This window comes from Gastrolobium bilobum, unplaced genomic scaffold, assembly GCF_033153095.1.
Source record: "Gastrolobium bilobum isolate Gb01-03AN ecotype WA unplaced genomic scaffold, APGP_CSIRO_Gbil_v1 utg25627, whole genome shotgun sequence".
NCBI classification, from domain to species: domain Eukaryota; kingdom Viridiplantae; phylum Streptophyta; class Magnoliopsida; order Fabales; family Fabaceae; genus Gastrolobium; species Gastrolobium bilobum.
In genome coordinates this window covers 56,162-75,469 of record NW_026899681.1, presented here as the reverse complement: position 1 = coordinate 75,469, position 19,308 = coordinate 56,162, and the positions used below count along the sequence as shown (strand labels likewise).

The 19,308-nt window shown below is 38.9% G+C and overlaps 1 protein-coding gene across 1 annotated transcript; it reads left to right on the top strand.

Annotated features, from left to right (window-relative positions):
* The first annotated feature begins 13,144 nt into the window (after positions 1–13,144).
* On the top strand, positions 13,145–17,925 carry LOC133292546 (probable leucine-rich repeat receptor-like serine/threonine-protein kinase At3g14840). Its single transcript, XM_061490963.1, has 5 exons — positions 13,145–13,525; positions 14,239–14,695; positions 15,448–15,708; positions 15,822–16,670; positions 17,351–17,925. Exons 1-5 carry the CDS (start codon positions 13,145–13,147, stop codon positions 17,821–17,823), a joined length of 2,421 nt encoding a protein of 806 aa, XP_061346947.1. The 3' UTR covers positions 17,824–17,925.
* The last annotated feature ends 1,383 nt before the right edge of the window (positions 17,926–19,308 follow it).

Below are 19,308 nucleotides of genomic sequence, written 5' to 3'. Positions count from 1 at the left end.
AATAAAATTTATTGTGATTTGGAAAATTATAACTTAGTGAAAATTGGAGTTGATATTGAGGATTTTGTGAAATAACATGGATGTGGGATCGGATGAATGAATTATGGAGCATTGATATGAATTAATTGTATGATTATATGATGTGTATAAGTGTGGAATTGGATTGAAAACCTTGTAGTACCATTCCTTGAAGAATTCGAACCATAAAGGGTTTGGAGGAAAAATGATGTAAAAATTGTGTAGTTGAGGTTGTATGATTGTAAGTGGTGTTTAAAGGGATGGTAGGTTGGTATGATGTTGTGGAATTGGAAGGAAGAATGTTGGATGTATTGAGTATGTGGTAATTTGACCTATAATGATGTATAAGGAAAAATAAGTGTAAATAGCCCTTTGGCCTAAATTAATGAGTTTGTGTATGAGTATTTTGAAAGTGAATTAGTTGTCTTGAAATTATATCGATGATCATGTTGTTTGATCATTATAGGTTTCCTCTCTCGGACTCTATAGAGGAGAATTAAGCTTGGAGCTTACGTTATGGAGCATTTTGCTTCAGAGTTAAGGTAATCCTTTGGAACTTGGCGTTTTAATCCCTTGTGTGCTCCACCACACCTAGTGGAAGGTTGTGGTTGGATTTTGTGCCTTTGGACATTGTGTGAATAGGTATGTTCATGCATTATTGCATGATTATGTGACATGCTTGGAGCATGTTGTGTGTGAAATTGTGTGATCTCTCGCCAGTAGATGTGTGTTGGTTTGGACTTCCACTGGAGATATCCTTTGGGGATTCCAGTCGGGTTTTGCCGTGGGGCCGACTCTGGGAGCGGTACTAGGATGATCCAAACGTGGGACTTCCGCTGGATAGGGCTCATGTGGAGTTCTAGTTTGGTTTTGCCATGGGGTCGTCTCATCCATGGGAGAGGTACCAGGAAGATTCCGGGAGTTAAATGATGGGGTCCTTGAAAGGAATCCTGATGTGGATGTTCTTGGATTTGTCCCCAGTTGTTTGTGATATTGTATGTCATGCACTTTTACATAATGTTATTTGTTGCACATTGAGTGAGCCGTGGGGTGGAGTGATCCTCTAACATCCTTGGTTTACTGAGATATATTTGTATATCTCACCCCGCGTTTGGGGACACCATTTCAGGTTAGGTTGAGCATGGAGGAGTTGAGCACGAGGTGCATATAAAGGTCATGACATATTGAAGGATTCCATTTGATGCACACAACATAGTGTTTAGTAATTGGACTTAGGTTATGAACATATTGCCATGCTTTTGCATGTCATGACCATATTTAAGTCTTTGGAAATTGATGTATACATACATATATATATATATATATATATATATATATGCATCTTGTTTATATTTGTACTTTGGTGAGCATGGGACTTGTCCATGGCCACATATTTTGTGTTTTGAGGTATTTGGAGTCTTATGTTGTAAAGTGCCCATTTTGATGTTTGAATGGCCTTGGAATTAAGAATTATTGTAATTGATGCATTGTATAAAGAATATGCATGATGGAAGGGCCTAAAGCCTACATTAGTAATGGTACATGGGTTATAGTAAGTATTAAAGTGATAGGAATGAAATCATGGATCCCTTTTGAAATGAAAAAGCTGTCAAAACTGGTTTTTCACAGTAGGGAATCGGTTCTCTTCTGTTGGGAATCGATTCCCTGAAACAGAGCACGTGAATTTCAGCCACTGTGAAGGTTGGGAATCGATTCCTTGAGGTTGGGAATCGATTCCTTAAAACAGGGGAGCAAAAATTAAGCTTCTGTGTGTTACTGTAGCTGCTGGGAATCGATTCCTTGAGGTTGGGAATCGATTCCCACTGTGAAAATTTGGAAAAATTGTCGTTTTACAACCTAGACTTAATGATATTGCTTAGTGGAGTTATAATGAATAAGTTTTATGCTTCCGCGTGTCTTGCATTTACAATTACGGAGTTGTTTTAATTGATTACGGAAAGGTTTAATGTTTTAAAGTAATGATGTAATAAAAGAAAAAAAGTTTAACCGTAATTTAACTAACTCAATTACTGTGATTGTAACTGCGCTTAATACCATATGCAATGATAACATTTCCGGTACGTAATGGGCTGTTACATTTTATCGTATCAGAGCAGTTTCTTAGGGAACTCTAATTGTTGTATGATTGTGGTAAGTGCTGTATAGTTGGACGTAGACTCTTATTGATTATTGCACATCTGATTCCTTAGTGTGGGTCTGATCAGCCCATTCTTTCGTGTTATATGTGTGGTCATTATAAGATGCCTTTGTGGCAATCCTGGAGCACCTAATGCAAGTCGTAGGCTTGAGGTTGTGGCGGTAGTGTTGACTGCTCCATGGATAGAGATGTGGTAAGTAAATTATATGTAGTTGAGGACTTAGTGAGAACAGTTGAAGATATGTCTAACCCGTTTAGGTAGAATGCTACCCTAAGTGGATATGTGGTCGTATGGTTAGTAAGTATAATTGAAATGAGTTGATATCATGATGATAGTGTTGGTAAATACTCCCTATATGTATGGAGTAGAAAAAGTCATTAGGTACATATGGATTTAATGGTATAACTTTGACATGGTGGGTGACTTGGAGCCCCGATGAATTCTTGAAAATTTGAATAGGTATGCTTATATGTAAGCTTAGACATATGAAGGTTAGATAAGAATGTTATAAGTCCCTTGTGAGGGCATACACTTGAATGAATTAAGATGTTTGAATGTAGAATTAATTTGAATCTTCGAAATCTGAGTTGAGGAATGTGAGTACCTTGGAAATAATGTGACAGTGATGTGTTAGGTACTTCAATGTTGGAATATGGAATTTTAGTCCATGATGATTCAATATTGCTTGGACATAAGTGAGAATATCATAATGTATCGAGAGTACAATGTAGGAAGTTAAGAAAAATTGCCATGGATGGCATTAGACAAGGTTTATTGAGAGTATGGTGGTCCATAATGGAATAATGGTTTGACTTGACAAATGTGTCAAGAAGGAAACAAATGTGGTATAAGGAATTATGACTAAGAATTATGTACTACTAGTGGTAGTGTGTTTTAAATTTGGCAAGCAAGGCCATTTTGCTAATGAGTGTATTGTTAGGGCGGAGCTTGCTACAATGGTCCGAGTGACTGCAGAACCTCAGGAGGGAAATCAAATATATACCCTAGAGTCATTGAATAGAGGGGAAACCCTCAGACTAGAAAAAGGTATGAATTGATTGCGTGAAGTATATTATGTGATGGTTCATCTAGTATATTATGTGAATATAATTGCATGAAGTATATAATGTTTGTAAAAGAGCTAATGTATGTAAAATCGATAAACTTCATGTTAGTCTAAGTAATGTGAGTTGTTGCTTTAAAACAACGAAGTGAAAATGTTATGATTAATGAATAAGCTAAGGTACCATTAAGGGAAAGAGATTGTATGATTAGTGTATGAGCTAATGTGCAATAGAAATTAAAATTTCCATGGTTAGTGAAAGAGCTAATGTGCAATAGAGTGTGAAATTACGTGGTTAGCGAAAGAGCTAATGTGTAATGCAAATATGAAAATGATAAGATTAGCTAATGAGCTGATGTATAATTGTCAGTGCAAGGACTTACGTGTAATTATCAGCGCAAGAACTGATATATAAATGTCAGTGCAAGGAATGACGTGTAATTATCAGTGCAAAGACTGATGTGTAATTGTCAGTGCAAGGACTGACGTGTAATTATCAGTGCAAGGAGTGATGTGCAGTTATCAGTGCAAGGACTGAGGTGCAAATAGTTCTATGTGATTGGACGGTTGGGTTTAAAAAAAAAAAAATTCTCGTGTGATGGGAATTATATGTGGGAAATATGATATATTATATTAAGAGATGTGAGATGTGTACAAAACTTTAAGAAAGATTATGGAATCATGAGATATTGGTTGTGTTATGAACTAGGTCGGATGACTAGTCAAGATAAATGAGTAGACTGTTCATTGAAAGAAAAGTACACAGGAAGTCACAGTGAATTGTGCAAATATGAGATATAACTAGTATACCACTATTCCTATAATGAGGGTAGCCTCATGTGTTTATACAAAACACATTTTGTCGTTATATAAGGATATGTTGTATTGTTATCTCTGTGCGGCTTATGTGCCCGGAGACGCTTGTTATCTCTGTGCGGATTATGTTCTCGGAGACTCTTGTCATCTCTAGGCGGATTAAGTTCTCGGAGACTCTTGTTATCTCTGTGCGGATTATGTTCCCGGAGACTTCTGTTATCTCTGTGCGGATTATGTTCCCGGAGACTCTTGTCATCTCTGCGCGGATTATGTTCCCGGAGACTATTGTTACCTTCTATAAGGACTATGATTGTAACATCCCGAGCGCTGACGAGGGCGGGGAGTGATCGCCGGTGCGAAAGGGCATGGACAAGGAGCGACTCCTGGCAGGCTTCTAGGGACGGGGGTACATGAATGAATCCAATCCACACCCGAAAGAGAGGGATTCCAGAGACTGTGCTGGTATGGGACGGTATAGTTGGGAATGACTTATAAGAATTAATTGGTACTACCTATACTAACAAGATGCATCTACTTTTCGGTAGCCCGGAACGGAAGAACTCCACAGTTAAGCGTGCTTGACTTGGAGCAATTCTGGGATGGGTGACCTCCTGGGAAGTTTTCCCGGGAAGTGTGCGAGTGAGGACAAAGCACGCTGAAAAGTCTCGTGTTAGTGTGTGGGGACAGTCGTTAATCCTTGCAAGTTGCCAGGCGTTACTAGTGGTATCAGAGCAGGGCCTCTCATCCAGTACGGTGTGGTTCGAGGACGAACCAGGCGGAAGCTGGTGGGCATGTAACATCCCGGGCGCTGACGAGGGCGGGGAGTGATCGCCGGTGCGAAAGGGCATGGACAAGGAGCGGCTCCTGGCAGGCTTCTAGGGACGGGGGTACATGAATGAATCGAATTCACACCCGAAAGAGAGGGATTTCAGAGACTGTGCTGGTATGGGACGGTATAGTTGGGAATGGCTTATAAGAATTAATTGGTACTACCTATACTAACAAGATGCATCTACTTTTCGGTAGCTCGGATCGGAAGAACTCCACAGTTAAGCGTGCTTGACTTGGAGCAATTCTGGGATGGGTGACCTCCTGGGAAGTTTTCCCGGGAAGTGTGCGAGTGAGGACAAAGCACGCTGAAAAGTCTCGTGTTAGTGTGTGGGGACAGTCGTTAATCCTTGCAAGTTGCCAGGCGTTACTAGACTTCGCTTGACTTGGAGTTCTTCCGTTCCGGGCTACCGAAAAGTAGATGCATCTTGTTAGTATAGGTAGTACCAATTAATTCTTATAAGCCATTCCCAACTATACCGTCCCATACCAGCACAGTCTCTGGAATCCCTCTATTTCGGGTGTGGATTCGATTCATTCATGTACCCCCGTCCCTAGAAGCCTGCCAGGAGCCGCTCCTTGTCCATGCCCTTTCGCACCGGCGATCACTCCCCGCCCTCGTCAGCGCCCGGGATGTTACATGACTGCGGAGTTCTGATGGGATCCGGTGCATTAGTGCTGTGAACGTACACTTCTGGCGTGATATTCGCAATATGATATTATGTTAGTGATACGTGCACCGTAGTGCTATGAACGTACACTTTTGGCGTTATATATGCACTTTGATCATGATTAGTATTTGATGGATCTGAACTGATGATGCGACTGTTTTGTAATTCTGTATCTGGTTAGTACTGTTGCATTTGGTTTTGTTATCACACTACTGAGATTTTTCTCACCCCTTTGGGGCTGCTATTTTTATCTAGTAACGCCCGGCAACTTGCAAGGATTAACGACTGTCCTCACACACTAACACGAGACTTTTCAGCGTGCTTTGTCCTCACTCGCACACTTCCCGGGAAAACTTCCCAGGAGGTCACCCATCCCAGAATTGCTCCAAGTCAAGCACGCTTAACTGTGGAGTTCTTTCGTTCCGGGCTACCGAAAAGTAGATGCATCTTGTTAGTATAGGTAGTACCAATTAATTCTTATAAGCCATTCCCAACTATACCGTCCCATACCAGCACAGTCTCTGGAATCCCTCTCTTTCGGGTGTGGATTCGATTCATTCATGTACCCCCGTCCCTAGAAGCCTGCCAGGAGCCGCTCCTTGTCCATGCCCTTTCGCACCGGCGATCACTCCCCGCCCTCGTCAGCGCCCGGGATGTTACAATGATCCTTGGAAGTACCCTAAATTGATGAGATGACTGGTATAAGAGAAATGTTGTATATGAAAGAAAATGGCCTTGAAGGTCGATGGCACGTGAGGATGAAAACAAAAATTTTTCAAAGCGGAATCACACATGCTAATCAAGATACGTGCTTTAAGAAAGTATGATGTACCTTGTTCGTGATTCAAAACTCCAAGATGATCAGTGTTAGGTTTGAAGGTTCAAACCCTCTAACGTTGATCCACACCACCCTACGTCAAGATGCAAGAACCCTTCTTGAAAAGCCACCAAATAAACACCACAAGGAAGGCACTTTAGGCATCCCAGTAGGAGAAGAATGAGGCAAGGTTAATGTATTTAGATGAGTGAATTTTTCAGCATGAAAAACTCACAAAGTGGCGCACGGATTCTATGAGAAAAGGCTAGGTAATTTTCAAAAAACCCTAAAGAGAACCTCACAAAAGGAAGCACACTTGGAGATGAGAGAATGATTGAATTGAATCAGATTTTTCTCCCAAAAATCTGACCTATGTAGCGCCCAATGGTGGAGGAATAAGTGGAGTTGTTGCAATTCAAATCTAGCCAACAACCTCCCATCATATCCTCATGAGACTAAGTCTATACCAAGTCAAAAATCAGACTTAATAACCATCGTATGGCCAGCCATATGGTGCGCCCTTGTTCAGCCCAAAAAGAGTCCAAATACATTGAGTAGTTGCATTCAAATTTGAACCAACTCACTCATTTATTCTCTCAACCAACCAAATCTGATTGGAGCTTATTTGGTTGATCATATGACCATCATAAAACCCAAAATCAGCGCCCCAAATCAGCCTTGGATGATGCCCAAAGATCTCCTCTTGATACTTGGGATTTGTTCCAACAAGATCTTATCTTATCCTTTTGTTATGAAACAACTTTTCATAGCCAATTCAAATTCGAATTCAAACATTTAAATTCAAACGTTCAAATATTTAAATTCAAATTCAAAATTTAAATATTTGATAATTAATTTAACTAATTAAATTAATTAATAATGTCTTGGACCATCCAAGTCCATTACCATGCGCCCTTTCCCTTTTAGGTGGGCTTCCAAACTTCTTCTTGGGCTAACAACCTTTATTAGACCCAATACCTTTAATGCTATATTCATCAACACAATAAGGTGTTAGTGTGTGACCCATTAGGCCCAACATAGCCACTGACATAAATGGGCTTGGGCCCAACAAGCCCACAACCCATTTAATGACATCACAGAGCACTAACAATGCTTTGTTGCCCCAGAGCTAGTTAGGTTAATGATATGATCATCCTATTAGATATATTTGGTTACCGTATGTATTTCCTTTTATCTCAGTTACCTTCCCTTTAAACCTAGGGTGAGGAAATGTATAAACCCTTGCGGTTTAGGGTAAGCTTTAATTCGAAATAGGGAATCTTCAATTTACTGACTCTAAAGGCAGATCATCTCATGATCTCTTTTAATATGCATAGATTCCCGAGTCCTGTAAATGTCATCCCGATTTCTCCGGTTTAGAGATAACCTAATCCCTTACAGAGATTTGACGAATTCCTTCAGCCTATCACCCTAGGCCTGTGCTCTTTCGGGACATGCCCAAAAGTATACCTATAAGTCTCCATGTTTCAGGCAGACGAGGTATACAATCAAAACATGCCTTCTAGAACACAATCTAGGTGACAACTTACGGTCTAAGGAAAGACATACCCAAATATTAAGAGAACGCTCTAATGATACTTTTGTAAGATTTCCTCATGGAGTCTCTTTGTGGGTCTGTTCAGTGCGAGCTATACCCTTATACATCTCCATATCTGTAGCTCATGAGGTATTTACCTTGTATCCGAATACAAGTAGATAAGTCGTGCTAGTCTTACCCGAGATTACTGATCCCCATTCTCAGTGTCTCTAGGCTAGGAACATAAAATTATGAATAAACATCTGCTATGCTTAAATCCTCATGATCGTGATCTCATCACAGATACTCAAGAGATACCTATTTATTCCAAGGGGTTTATCCAGTTACTCATATAATATATTAACAATAATATTTAGACAAAATATGAAACAGGATAAAGAGTGCTTATTATTTATTTGTGACAATATAAAAAGGTCCACATATGTCCTAATCTAATCAAAAGATTGTCTCTAGGACATCCATATACTAACAAACTCCCACTTGGCCTAGAGCCAATCTGACCTAAGTCGTATACCTAAAGCCTTATAATGACTATCATGTTTTCTCTGAGAAACAACCTTCGTCAGAGAATCGGCTAGGTTATCATCTTTGGGAACATAATCCATCTTTACATCCATTCTATCAATGATTTCTCTAATCAGGTGATATCTACGGAGCACGTGCTTAGATCTTTGATGAGACCTAGGTTCCTTTGACTGCGGAATGGCTCCTGTGTTGTCGCAAAGCAACTGTATGAGCTCATCCACGCTTGGAACCACCCTTAGTTTAGATATGAACTTCTTGATCTACGCGGCCTCCTTAGCCGCTTCTGAAGCAGCTATGTATTCAGCTTCTGTCGTTGAATCTGCTGTTGTCTCCTGCTTGGAACTCTTCCAAGATATTGCCCCACCATTTAAGGTGAATACGAATCCTGACTGTGACTTACAGTCATCTTTGTCACTCTAAAAGCTGGCATTAGTGAATCCTTTCACTGAAAGCTCATCAACCCCACCATAGACCAGAAACGCATCCATAGTTCTTCTCAAGTACTTAAGGATGGTTTTGACTATTGTCCAGTGACCCTCTCTAGGGTCAGACTGGTATCTGCTCGTAATGCTCAAAGCATATGATACATCTGGTCTCGTACATATCATGGCATACATGATGGATCCAATAGCCGAAGCGTATGGAATTTCACTCATGCGATCCTTCTTATGTTGTGACTTAGGACACATAGCCTTTGAAAGATATACCCCATGACTGACGGGAAGAAAACCCCTTTTCGACCCTTTTATGCTAAACCTCTTTAGCATCTTGTCAACATATGTGGATTGAGATAAACCCAGCAGCCTCTTGGATCTATCTCTATAGATCTTTATACCAAGTATAAAGACTGTTTCTCCCAAATCCTTCATGGTGAAGCTTTCTGAAAAGCCAGTCTTTCGTTGTTTGTAATGTGGGGATGTCATTTCCTATTAGCAATATGTCATCTACATAAAGTACCAGGAAGACGACATTACTCCCACTAACCTTCTTGTAAACACAAGGTTCATCCTCGTTCTTGATGAAACCGTTACTCCTAACGACTTCATCAAAACGAATATTCCAACTCGAGTGATATTGTGGAGTTTGTTGGGATTCTTGCTCGATGTGTAAGAGATAATAACTTGATTAAGTGTTGATAGACTGAGTAAATGTCCTTCTAGGAAGGCTTGTGGTGATCGCGATTTAAGTTAAGGTGGTGAACCGTTAGCCTTTAATGAAAGGTAAATTGTGTCGGAGCCATCTACGAATCTATGATAATAGCTGGTACCTAGAAAATGTGTTGGTTAAATAAAAGGTTGAGAACGTTGCCTTAAGGGTAGAGTGACTTGTGGAATATTGTATATTGCATATGCAACTTATGGCGAAAGATGTGTTGAAAAAGCACAATGTTGATGTAGTTTTGGCTAGGTACTAATGATGTATGGTCATGTACTTGTAGTAGCCTTGAATATGTTGAGAGACCGGTATATCCACCGATGTCGAATCTTAAAAGTAATGGAAATTATGGATTTAGTTCCATATGATAGGATAAGTAAGTTTCGAAAATTCCTTTATGATGAGACTTGTAGGTGAGAGATATGATATGGTACCTTCGAATGGTACATCATGGTTAAATGTAATGATTATGAAATTGAGGTATACAGGAATGAAATATATGTGGAAATTGATAGCATGAGTATGGAACGATATGTAAACATAGTTGTTGGTGGAAATCTTAGGCATTGTGCCTTTAATGTGAAAATCAATGATGAATTGTATGTTAAGCCTTGAGATGGCTAAGTTAAATTGTAGGTATGACCTTGTATATAGAAATTCATGAGTGGATTCGTGGTTGAAGGCTTTGAAATGGCCAATATGATATATGAACTGTAATGTGTGGTCCATTAGGTAACAATGAAATGCTTTGAGAAATTGATTCACCGATGTGTTTTGGTGGAATTGAGTAAACATGTAAGGTTAGATGTTGTATTAAGGTACAAAAAAGGTGCCTGTCCTGTATTGAGTGCAGAAGAGGAATTGCACGTTCTTAGATCAAGAACATGGTTAGAAATACATGTAGGTACAACCTGGGGCTAAAGGCCGTAAATGGGAATTATTTCATCTGCGTAAACTATGAGCGTAAACTATATGACTAATCGGTAACATTGCACTGATGAACTGTTGAGATACCGCAAGGGTATTTAATGTGGATTAAGATAATTACAAACTGGGGTTGTATATGTAAAACTTTGTGATAAGTGGTACTGAAAAGGATTTAATGATGAAAGTTCTAGAGTTCGCAGGATTAAAGCTCAATTGAAGGATAATTACTGGATGAAATGTGTCAGAGAGTGATATGTGCCTGTCAGGCACGGATTGAATTGAACTAGATAAGATCCTACGCGGATATTGTTGACAAGCTAACTAGGTTAGCACATTTCCAAAAGAAATTATGGTCTCTATAGGTAAGATAACCCAACTAATGAGGATGAATTGGTCAATCAGAAATAGTTCGCAACTACGGCATTATGTTCCGGATGAATCACATGTGGTGATACCGGATGATATTAAAATTCGCAACTACTGCACCTGTGTTGGTCTTTCCTGATCCTGCGGAGCAGATTGAGTGTTATTGTGACGCCTCTGGGAAGGGGCTGGGCTATGTGCTGATGCAGTTGGGCAGAGTGATTGCATATGCTTCGAGGCAGTTGAAGCCTCATGAGGAGAACTACCCGACTCATGATTTAGAGTTGGCAGCGATTGTTTTCGCTTTCAAGATTTGGAGGCATTATCTGTATGACATGAAGTTTTCCGTGTTCAGTGACCACAAGAGTTTAAAGTATCTGTTTGATCAAAAGGAGCTAAACATGAGACAATGGAGATGGATTGAGTTCTTAAAAGACTACGACTTTGAGTTGAAGTACCTTCCCGACAAGACCAATGTGGTAGCTGATGCTTTGAATTGAAAATCTATGAGCCTATCGAGTTTAATGATGGGTGATTTTGATGTCATTGAAAAGTTTCGAGATCTGACAGTGACCTCTTTGTTTGGGGGTGCACTTCTCGAGATGGAGACTGTGAGAGTCGAGAATGAGCTGATTGAGAAGATCAAAAAGGCGCAGGTACAAAGATAGTGCCTAGATTATGTGAAGAACCAATATGGTGTGTCTTGGAATGAGGATGGTTTGTTGACATTCTAGAAGAGGTTTGTGATTCTTCGAGGTCCATTGACCGAAGATGTGATGGTAGAGGCTCATAAGGGCCAATTCACTGTCCACCTGGTGCGATAGAGATGTATCCGGATTTAAAGAGAAATTTCTGGTGGCCGGGCATGAAGAAAGATATAGTTATTTATGTGTCCAAGTGTTTGATATGCCAGAAAGTGAAAATAGAACACCAGAAGCCGTCTAGTAAGCTTCCACCTCTTCAGATACCGCAGTGGAAATGAGAGAGCATTTCTATGGACTTCGAGGTGGTTTTGCCTAAGACTCAGGCTGGTTGCGACTCTATATGAGTCATTGTGGACAGATTGACTAAGTCTGCCCATTTTCTTCCAGTAAAGGTGAGCTTCACTACTGAGCAGTTGGCCAGACTATATGTTCGCGAGATAGTGAGGCTTCACGGGGTGCACTAGAGTATCATCAGTGATAGGGACCCAAAGTTCACATCTCGGTTCTGGTAGGCGCTGTAGGGAGCTTTTGGTACTCAATTGAGATTGAGTACAGCCTATCACCCTCACACTTATGGACAGACTGAGCGGACCATCCAGACCTTGGAAGACATGTTAAGGGCTTGCACTTTGGAGCAGGGTTCAGCATGGGATAGGTACCTGCCATTGGTTGAATTTTTTGTACAACAACAGTTTTCATGCTAGCCTGGGCATGACACCCTACGAGGCATTGTATGGTAGGAGGTGTCGGAATGCTACCTATTGGTCTAAGGTTGGAGATAAGGAGTTGTTTGGCTTGGATTTCGTCCAAGATACCACCTAGCAGATCCAGATGATCAGGGAGAAGCTGAAGCAGGCGCAGAATCGCCAGAAGAGTTGTTATGATGTTAAGCATCGACCACTGGGGAATTGGAAGACCTTGTGATGGGGGAAGAACCCGGTCAATTTACCAGAATTGGTAAGACCGTTAATCCCAGTATCAAGGAAGAATTAAATCAATTTCTTAAAAACAACACGTATGTCTTCGCGTGGAAGTAATCCGAGATTCCAGGCATTGATCCAACATTTTGCTGCCATAAGTTGGCAATTTATCCTGGATCAGCGCCAGTAGCACAAAAGAAAAGAAAATTGGAGCCAAAAAGGAAATAGGTCTTCGAAGAGCATGTCAAGGAGTTACTAGATGCTGAGTTCATACGTGAAGTCCAATATACGACTTGGCTCGCCAACATCGTTATGGTGAAAAATCCTAATGGAAAATGGAGGGTCTGCAGGGATTATACAGACCTAAATAAAGTGTGTCCGAAGGACTCCTACCCTATGCCTAACATAGACTAGCTAATGGATAACTCGACTGGATTTCAATTGTTATCTTTCATGGATGCTTATTCCGATTACAATCAGATCCCAATGTACCCGGAAGATCAAGAAAAAATAGCCTTCATTACTTCGGGCTCAAAAACTCTGGGGCTATATACCAGAGGATGATGAATAAAGTGTTCAAGGATCAACTCGGCAAAAACATCAAAGTATACATAGACGACATGATTGTTAAGTCGTTTGATATAGCGAATCATGTCCAATATCTGGAACAAACATTTCAGAAGCTCAGAGACTACCGTATTCGTCTGAACCCGATAAATGGAGTCCCAGTAGGAAAGTTCCTGGATTTTATGTTGACCCATAGAGGGATTGAAGCAAATCCTGACAAATGCAAAGCGGTACTTGATATGAAAGCTCCTCAAAGCAAGAAGGAGGTTCAGCAACTGACTGGTAGACTGGTTGCTTTAATCCGGTTCCTACCCAAGTCGGCTGAAAATGCCCTGCCATTCTTCAAGTTGTTGAAAAAGGAAGTTGTGCAAGGTTGGAACCCGGAATGCCAATCCGCGTTCGATAAAATTAAGAAATGTTTGGAAGCATCACCAGTACTATCTAAGCCCATTAGGTTTCTATATATTGTAGACACATGTACCTATTCAATATACAGATTATTTCACAATTCCTTTCGTCTCTTGTTATTCAATACGATTATTAGGTTATTTTCGCCGGAATCTATTATTCGGAACAGTAACCAAAGTGCCACATTTTTTATAATTTTTTACTCAAATGCCACGCGAATAATATTTTTTACCAGACTACTGCGCGTCGAAGTTCATTACAACTTGTAGCTAATTTGGTTAGGCCATATGGCATGTTTCTATTAGCGTACAACATACCAAATTCGCTATCACTAGTAGTAAACTTAGTCTAGTCAACTTTTCCTGTAAAAGTATGTCACTTGTCATGAAATTATAGACTAACCAAGTTCACTACCAGTCCTAATAAATTTTGACGCGTAATAGTCTAGTCAAAAATACTGTTCGTGTGACTTTTAAAAAAGAAAATTAGAAAAAATATGACATTTTGGTTAGTGTTGCCCGTTATTTTGCATTGATTAAAGATAAAATATTATTTAATATATTTTCTCCGTATATTAATGTACAACTAAATCCTTATAAGTTTAACCCGACGTGCCACTTCTTACACGCTTTCACACGCCCTTATGAGTCTTAAGACTACCAAGACCTCCCTAGTCCCTACTCCAAAGAAGCACAAACCTCTGAACCATAACACATCAATATTAAAATTTACTGGGAAGTTCACAGCATTATCTCTTGAACCAAACATGTCTTTGTTCCTGTACCTCTTTCTGAAAGTGCAAATCTTCCTCATCTGTGCTTCTCCATCTCTTTCCTCTATCACTGAGCTTGACACTCTGATGGCAATCAAAGACTCCATAGACCCAGAAAACCGTGTGTTGATATCATGGACACCCCATTCTGACCCATGTAGTGATGCTTTTGAGGGTGTGGCTTGCAATGAGCAAGGTCTTGTTACTAATATTTCATTGCAAGGAAAGGGTCTATCTGGGAGGATACCTGCTGTCGTGGCTGGTCTCAAGAGCTTGACGGGTCTGTATTTGCACTTCAATGCTCTGAATGGGATATTACCAATGGAGATTGCAGGTTTGACTGGATTAAGTGATTTGTATCTCAATGTGAATAATCTGTCTGGTGATATCCCTCGTGAGATTGGCAATATGTCAAATCTTCAAGGTGGGTTGCTGATTTTTCTTGTAAATTTCTTATCTATGCTCTTTTCTTGTCTCTCTAGCCTTGTGCTTATGTTTTTGAGTATGTATATTCTATATTTTTTTGACAATTTAGGTCCTATAAAATGGACTTTTATAATTTTTTAGTTTCATTCTCTGCTTCTTATCCTGTCCATGAAAATTAAATTATTAATAGAGGAGGAACTTTTTAGTACTCAAATTTGGTCCTTCTTTGGCCATGTGGGTATTTTGGGTCACTCTACATTTTATCATGACTGGCCATTTCAGTACTCTCTGGAGGTAAATCTTCATTTCTCTCTCTGTCTGTGTCTTCTTAATGTATTTCATTTTACTTTTCTCTTTTGGTTGAAGTTAAACTCATGAACTTATATTTACTTGTTTGTTATTTACTCTGTCATTTTGAACTCTGTAGCTTGGTGGATGAAAGAGGATGCCTTGTTTACTTGAGGTGAGAGAAGAAAGATGAAATGATAACAGGAGCGAAAGAAAAAGAGAGGGTAATAAAAGATTGATTGCTTTAGAGCAAAAAAACTCCGAGGAACTGCATATGTATTAACATATTCTATTCTATGAGACGGATCATTTGTTTTTAATTTCTACACTCTTTGTTTTCTTCTTGTGTGAATATTCTCGTCTCATCTATTTGAAAGTTGTAACAATTGTGTCTTGCATTTTATTTTTTTATTTTTTTTTGAAAATAGCTCAAAATTGTTCTAATCTGTTAGGAGCTCGCAGTTTTGCAGCTTTGTTATAACGAGTTTACTGGGAGTATACCAAGAGAAATGGGAAAGTTAAGGAAGCTGAGTGTTCTTGCTCTGCAGTATAATCAATTAAGTAGCGCAATTCCTGCAAGTTTGGGTGAACTGGAGACATTAACACGACTGGATCTGAGCTTCAATAGCCTTATTGGTCCTATTCCAGTGACATTGGCTAATCCACCTAAACTGGAGAGTCTAGATATTCGAAACAATTCTCTCTCAGGCAGGATTCCTATTGGTAATCAATTTTATGGGGCTATGATGATTTTTGGCTTTCTATCTTGATTTATTTGTGGAAAACTCAAGATTTTTATGTTAATCTAATTTGTATCCTTTTATGTATTAAAACAGCTCTAAAGAGACTGAAAGGTGGGTTCCAGTACATCAACAACCCTGGTTTATGTGGGACTGGATTTTCCAATTTAAATCTTTGTAAAGTAGTAAGCAGTTCAGACCCAGTTAGACCTGAACCATATGTACCTAGTAATCTTCCAGCATCAGTTGAACCAAAAGCTAATAACTGTAATGATACTCATTGTAAAAAGGAATCAGAATCTTTAAAATTTGGTTTGGCTTTTGGGGTGATTGGAGTTATTGTTCCTTCAACTGTTTCTGGACTTTTTGTGTTCTTATGGTACCGTCATCAGAAGCAGAAAACTTTAAGCACTGCTGACGTTTCTAATAGCAGGCTTAGTTCTGACAAGATGAAAGAAGTATGCAGGAAAAGAGCATCTCCTCTTATAAGTTTGGAATATTCTAATGGATGGGATCCATTAGCCAAAGGTGGAACTGGTTATTCCCAGGAAATGTTGGAAAGCTTTATGTTCAATCTTGAAGAGGTAGAACGAGCAACTCAGTGCTTCTCAGAGCTTAATTTGTTGGGAAAGAGTAATTTTTCAGCTATCTACAGGGGAATCTTGAGAGATGGATCAATTGTGGTTATAAAATGCATCGCCAAGACAAGCTGCAAGTCTGATGAGACTGAATTCTTGAAAGGTTTGAAGATATTGACCTCATTAAAGCATGAAAATCTAGTTCGGTTCAGAGGCTTTTGCTGTTCAAAAGGCCGCGGGGAATGTTTTCTGATTTATGATTTTGTATCAAATGGGAGTTTGTTACAGTATCTTGATGTGAAGAGAAGCTATGCTAAGGTACTTGAATGGTCCACCAGAGTATCCATCATCCATGGTATTGCCAAAGGTCTGCTTTTATTTTCCTTCTTTGTTGAAAATTTTATTAAATATATTATTGAACCTGGAGACTATGTTCTAATTCTCCTTGATACATTTACCTAAGCATACTTATTTTCCCCTTCATGGAAGGAGAGCAACTGGTCCATGGAAGCCTACCATGATTAAACCATAGAAGCTCATAGTTGTTAGTGATTCATGAGGGCCTTAGATGAGATTAAGTTAATTGGCCTTTGCCCTTTTAAGCACATCCCCTTTCAGTGATCATTTGTATGTAAATACCTATTTTACTTATCAAATTTCATGTTCTATTAAAATTTAAAAACTAAAAAAAACATAAAAAGAATGTGAAGTACTCATTTTTTGGATTTCATGACCCTAATTATTCCTTTAGGTCTAGTTAGGTTCCCCCTGTATTCCCAGGACCTAGCAAAGAAAGGGACCTGCACGCCTGCATAGGTATGAGATTAGTTCCGAGTCAAGTTGCATGTCAATTATCCAACTCTAGCCCCATTGGTCCTCTCCAGGATTTAAACCCCTTCTCTTTTGGTAGTTTGTCCCTCATATTGCCACTTGAGCCAACCCTCGGGTTGTGAAGTACTCATTTTTTGTGCTATTTGGGTCACTATCATGCAACACTTTTAGTGTCGTCTGCAGAAGTAACACATTTTCTGATTCTTTCCTATCCAGGTATTGGTTATCTGCATGGAAGGAAAGGAAGAAAACATGCTCTAGTTCACCAGAATATATCAGCTGAAAAAGTACTTCTTGATGCTCGGTATAATTCCTTACTTGCAGATTCAGGATTGCACAAACTCCTTGCAGATGATGTTGTTTTTTCTTCCCTCAAAGCTAGTGCAGCCATGGGATATCTGGCTCCAGAGTACACATCAACTGGTCGTTTGACCGAAAAGAGTGATGTGTATGCATTTGGGGTGATAGTTTTCCAGCTTCTTACTGGAAAGCGTAATATCAGTGAGTTAAGTCACCAATGGGTAGAAAATGCTAGTATTAAGGATATAGTTGATGAGAATCTTGAAGGGAAGTTCTCAGAATCAGAGGCAGCCAAACTGGTTACAGTTGCTTTGCTTTGCACCCATGAATCACCCCATCACAGACCATCTATGGACAATGTAATGCAAGAGTTGGATGATAAACTGTAGCAGTTCTTTACACGAAGAAATGATATTTTGCCTTGCATTTGTGGTTGAAATGGGTATAGATGGAGTCATTGTAAAATATTATGATTTCCTGAGAAGTGAAGTATGTTGAAGTTGCTCTGTATGATAGTTGAGAACATGAACTGTAAAGGGGAATTAATTCCTCATGTAAAAAAGGAAGGTTGTCTATAGTATATTAGAGTTGTCTCAAAACAATTCCGTTTTGCAGTTGATAATTTAGTAGCATATGTTGAAGTAATATGAAATTACTACGTGGAAAATGAAGAGTGATAAAAAAAAGGGGTTGTTGACACATCTTGGAGGCTATAAAAGAAGGCATCTTGAAGAAGAAAGAGATCTCCAAAATTACAAAAAATTTCCAAATTTGTTTATTTCTTTTCTTTCTCTTTTAGCTTTCTTTGTTCTGAGATTTATTTTTCTGTCATATTTTCTTCGTCATTTCTGTTTTTTCTTTGTTGTCATAAATGGCAAGAGTTAAGCTTCTTTTTGGTTGAGGAATACAAGTATCCAAGTTGATATTTTTAGTATTCTATTTTCTAGGTTTGTAGTAATGAACCGTGTGTTTATTTGAGTGACAATATGTTCGCTATTTTGACTAGTGTTGGGTAGTAATCTTAGGGACTTGTTTACAGAAAAATATTTTACATAACTTGATTTAAACTGTGTGTTCTGATTTTTGTCTTTACAATTATTCATAAACATCCTTTCGAAGGTGTTGCAGCACATACTCACAAGGGGTTTTAAGCTTTGAACAAAGAATTGATGGAGATGGATCTAACATAGAAATGTGTTAAATGGAGTTCTAAGGGATTAAATTAAGTTGCTTGGAAAAATTTGCATTTATGCTACTGTAACCTGAGAAACGATTTCATTGTTATGACACGGCACTGAAAATTCTTGTTCATTTTAGCAATAATATTGTTGCTTTCTAACTAACTTTTTGTAGCATCATCTTGGGAATTTGTTTGCTGAAAAGTAATAAGTTTTGTAACTCGAGATTGAAGTGTGTGTAGTGGTATTTGTCTTTGCACTTATTTCACTAAATGAGTTTAAGTCATAAGGTTTGAACTTGAATTGAATTCCTGGAGTTGAATCTAACATATAAATGCGTTAGATAAAGTTTAAAAAAAGTTAGATAGGAAACTGAATTGAATCTAACTTGAATTTCTGGAGTTGAATCTAACTTGAATTGAAATTCTGGAGATGAATACCAAGAGGTTAAATTTTTTTTTTACTAGAGAAATGTAATTACCAGGGATCTGCAGAAAAACTGAGATAGATAGGAAAGTTTAAAAAAAGTTGTTTGGTTGGACAAAATTTTATGAAGAAAATTGAGTGAAATTTCTGAATCTGTGTTTGGTTGAAGAGAAAATATTGATGAAAAAATTTATTAAAATTACAAAATAACCCTTTTAAAAATATCCACATAGCCACATAACCCTTTTGAAATTACAAGCAAGTGTCCCA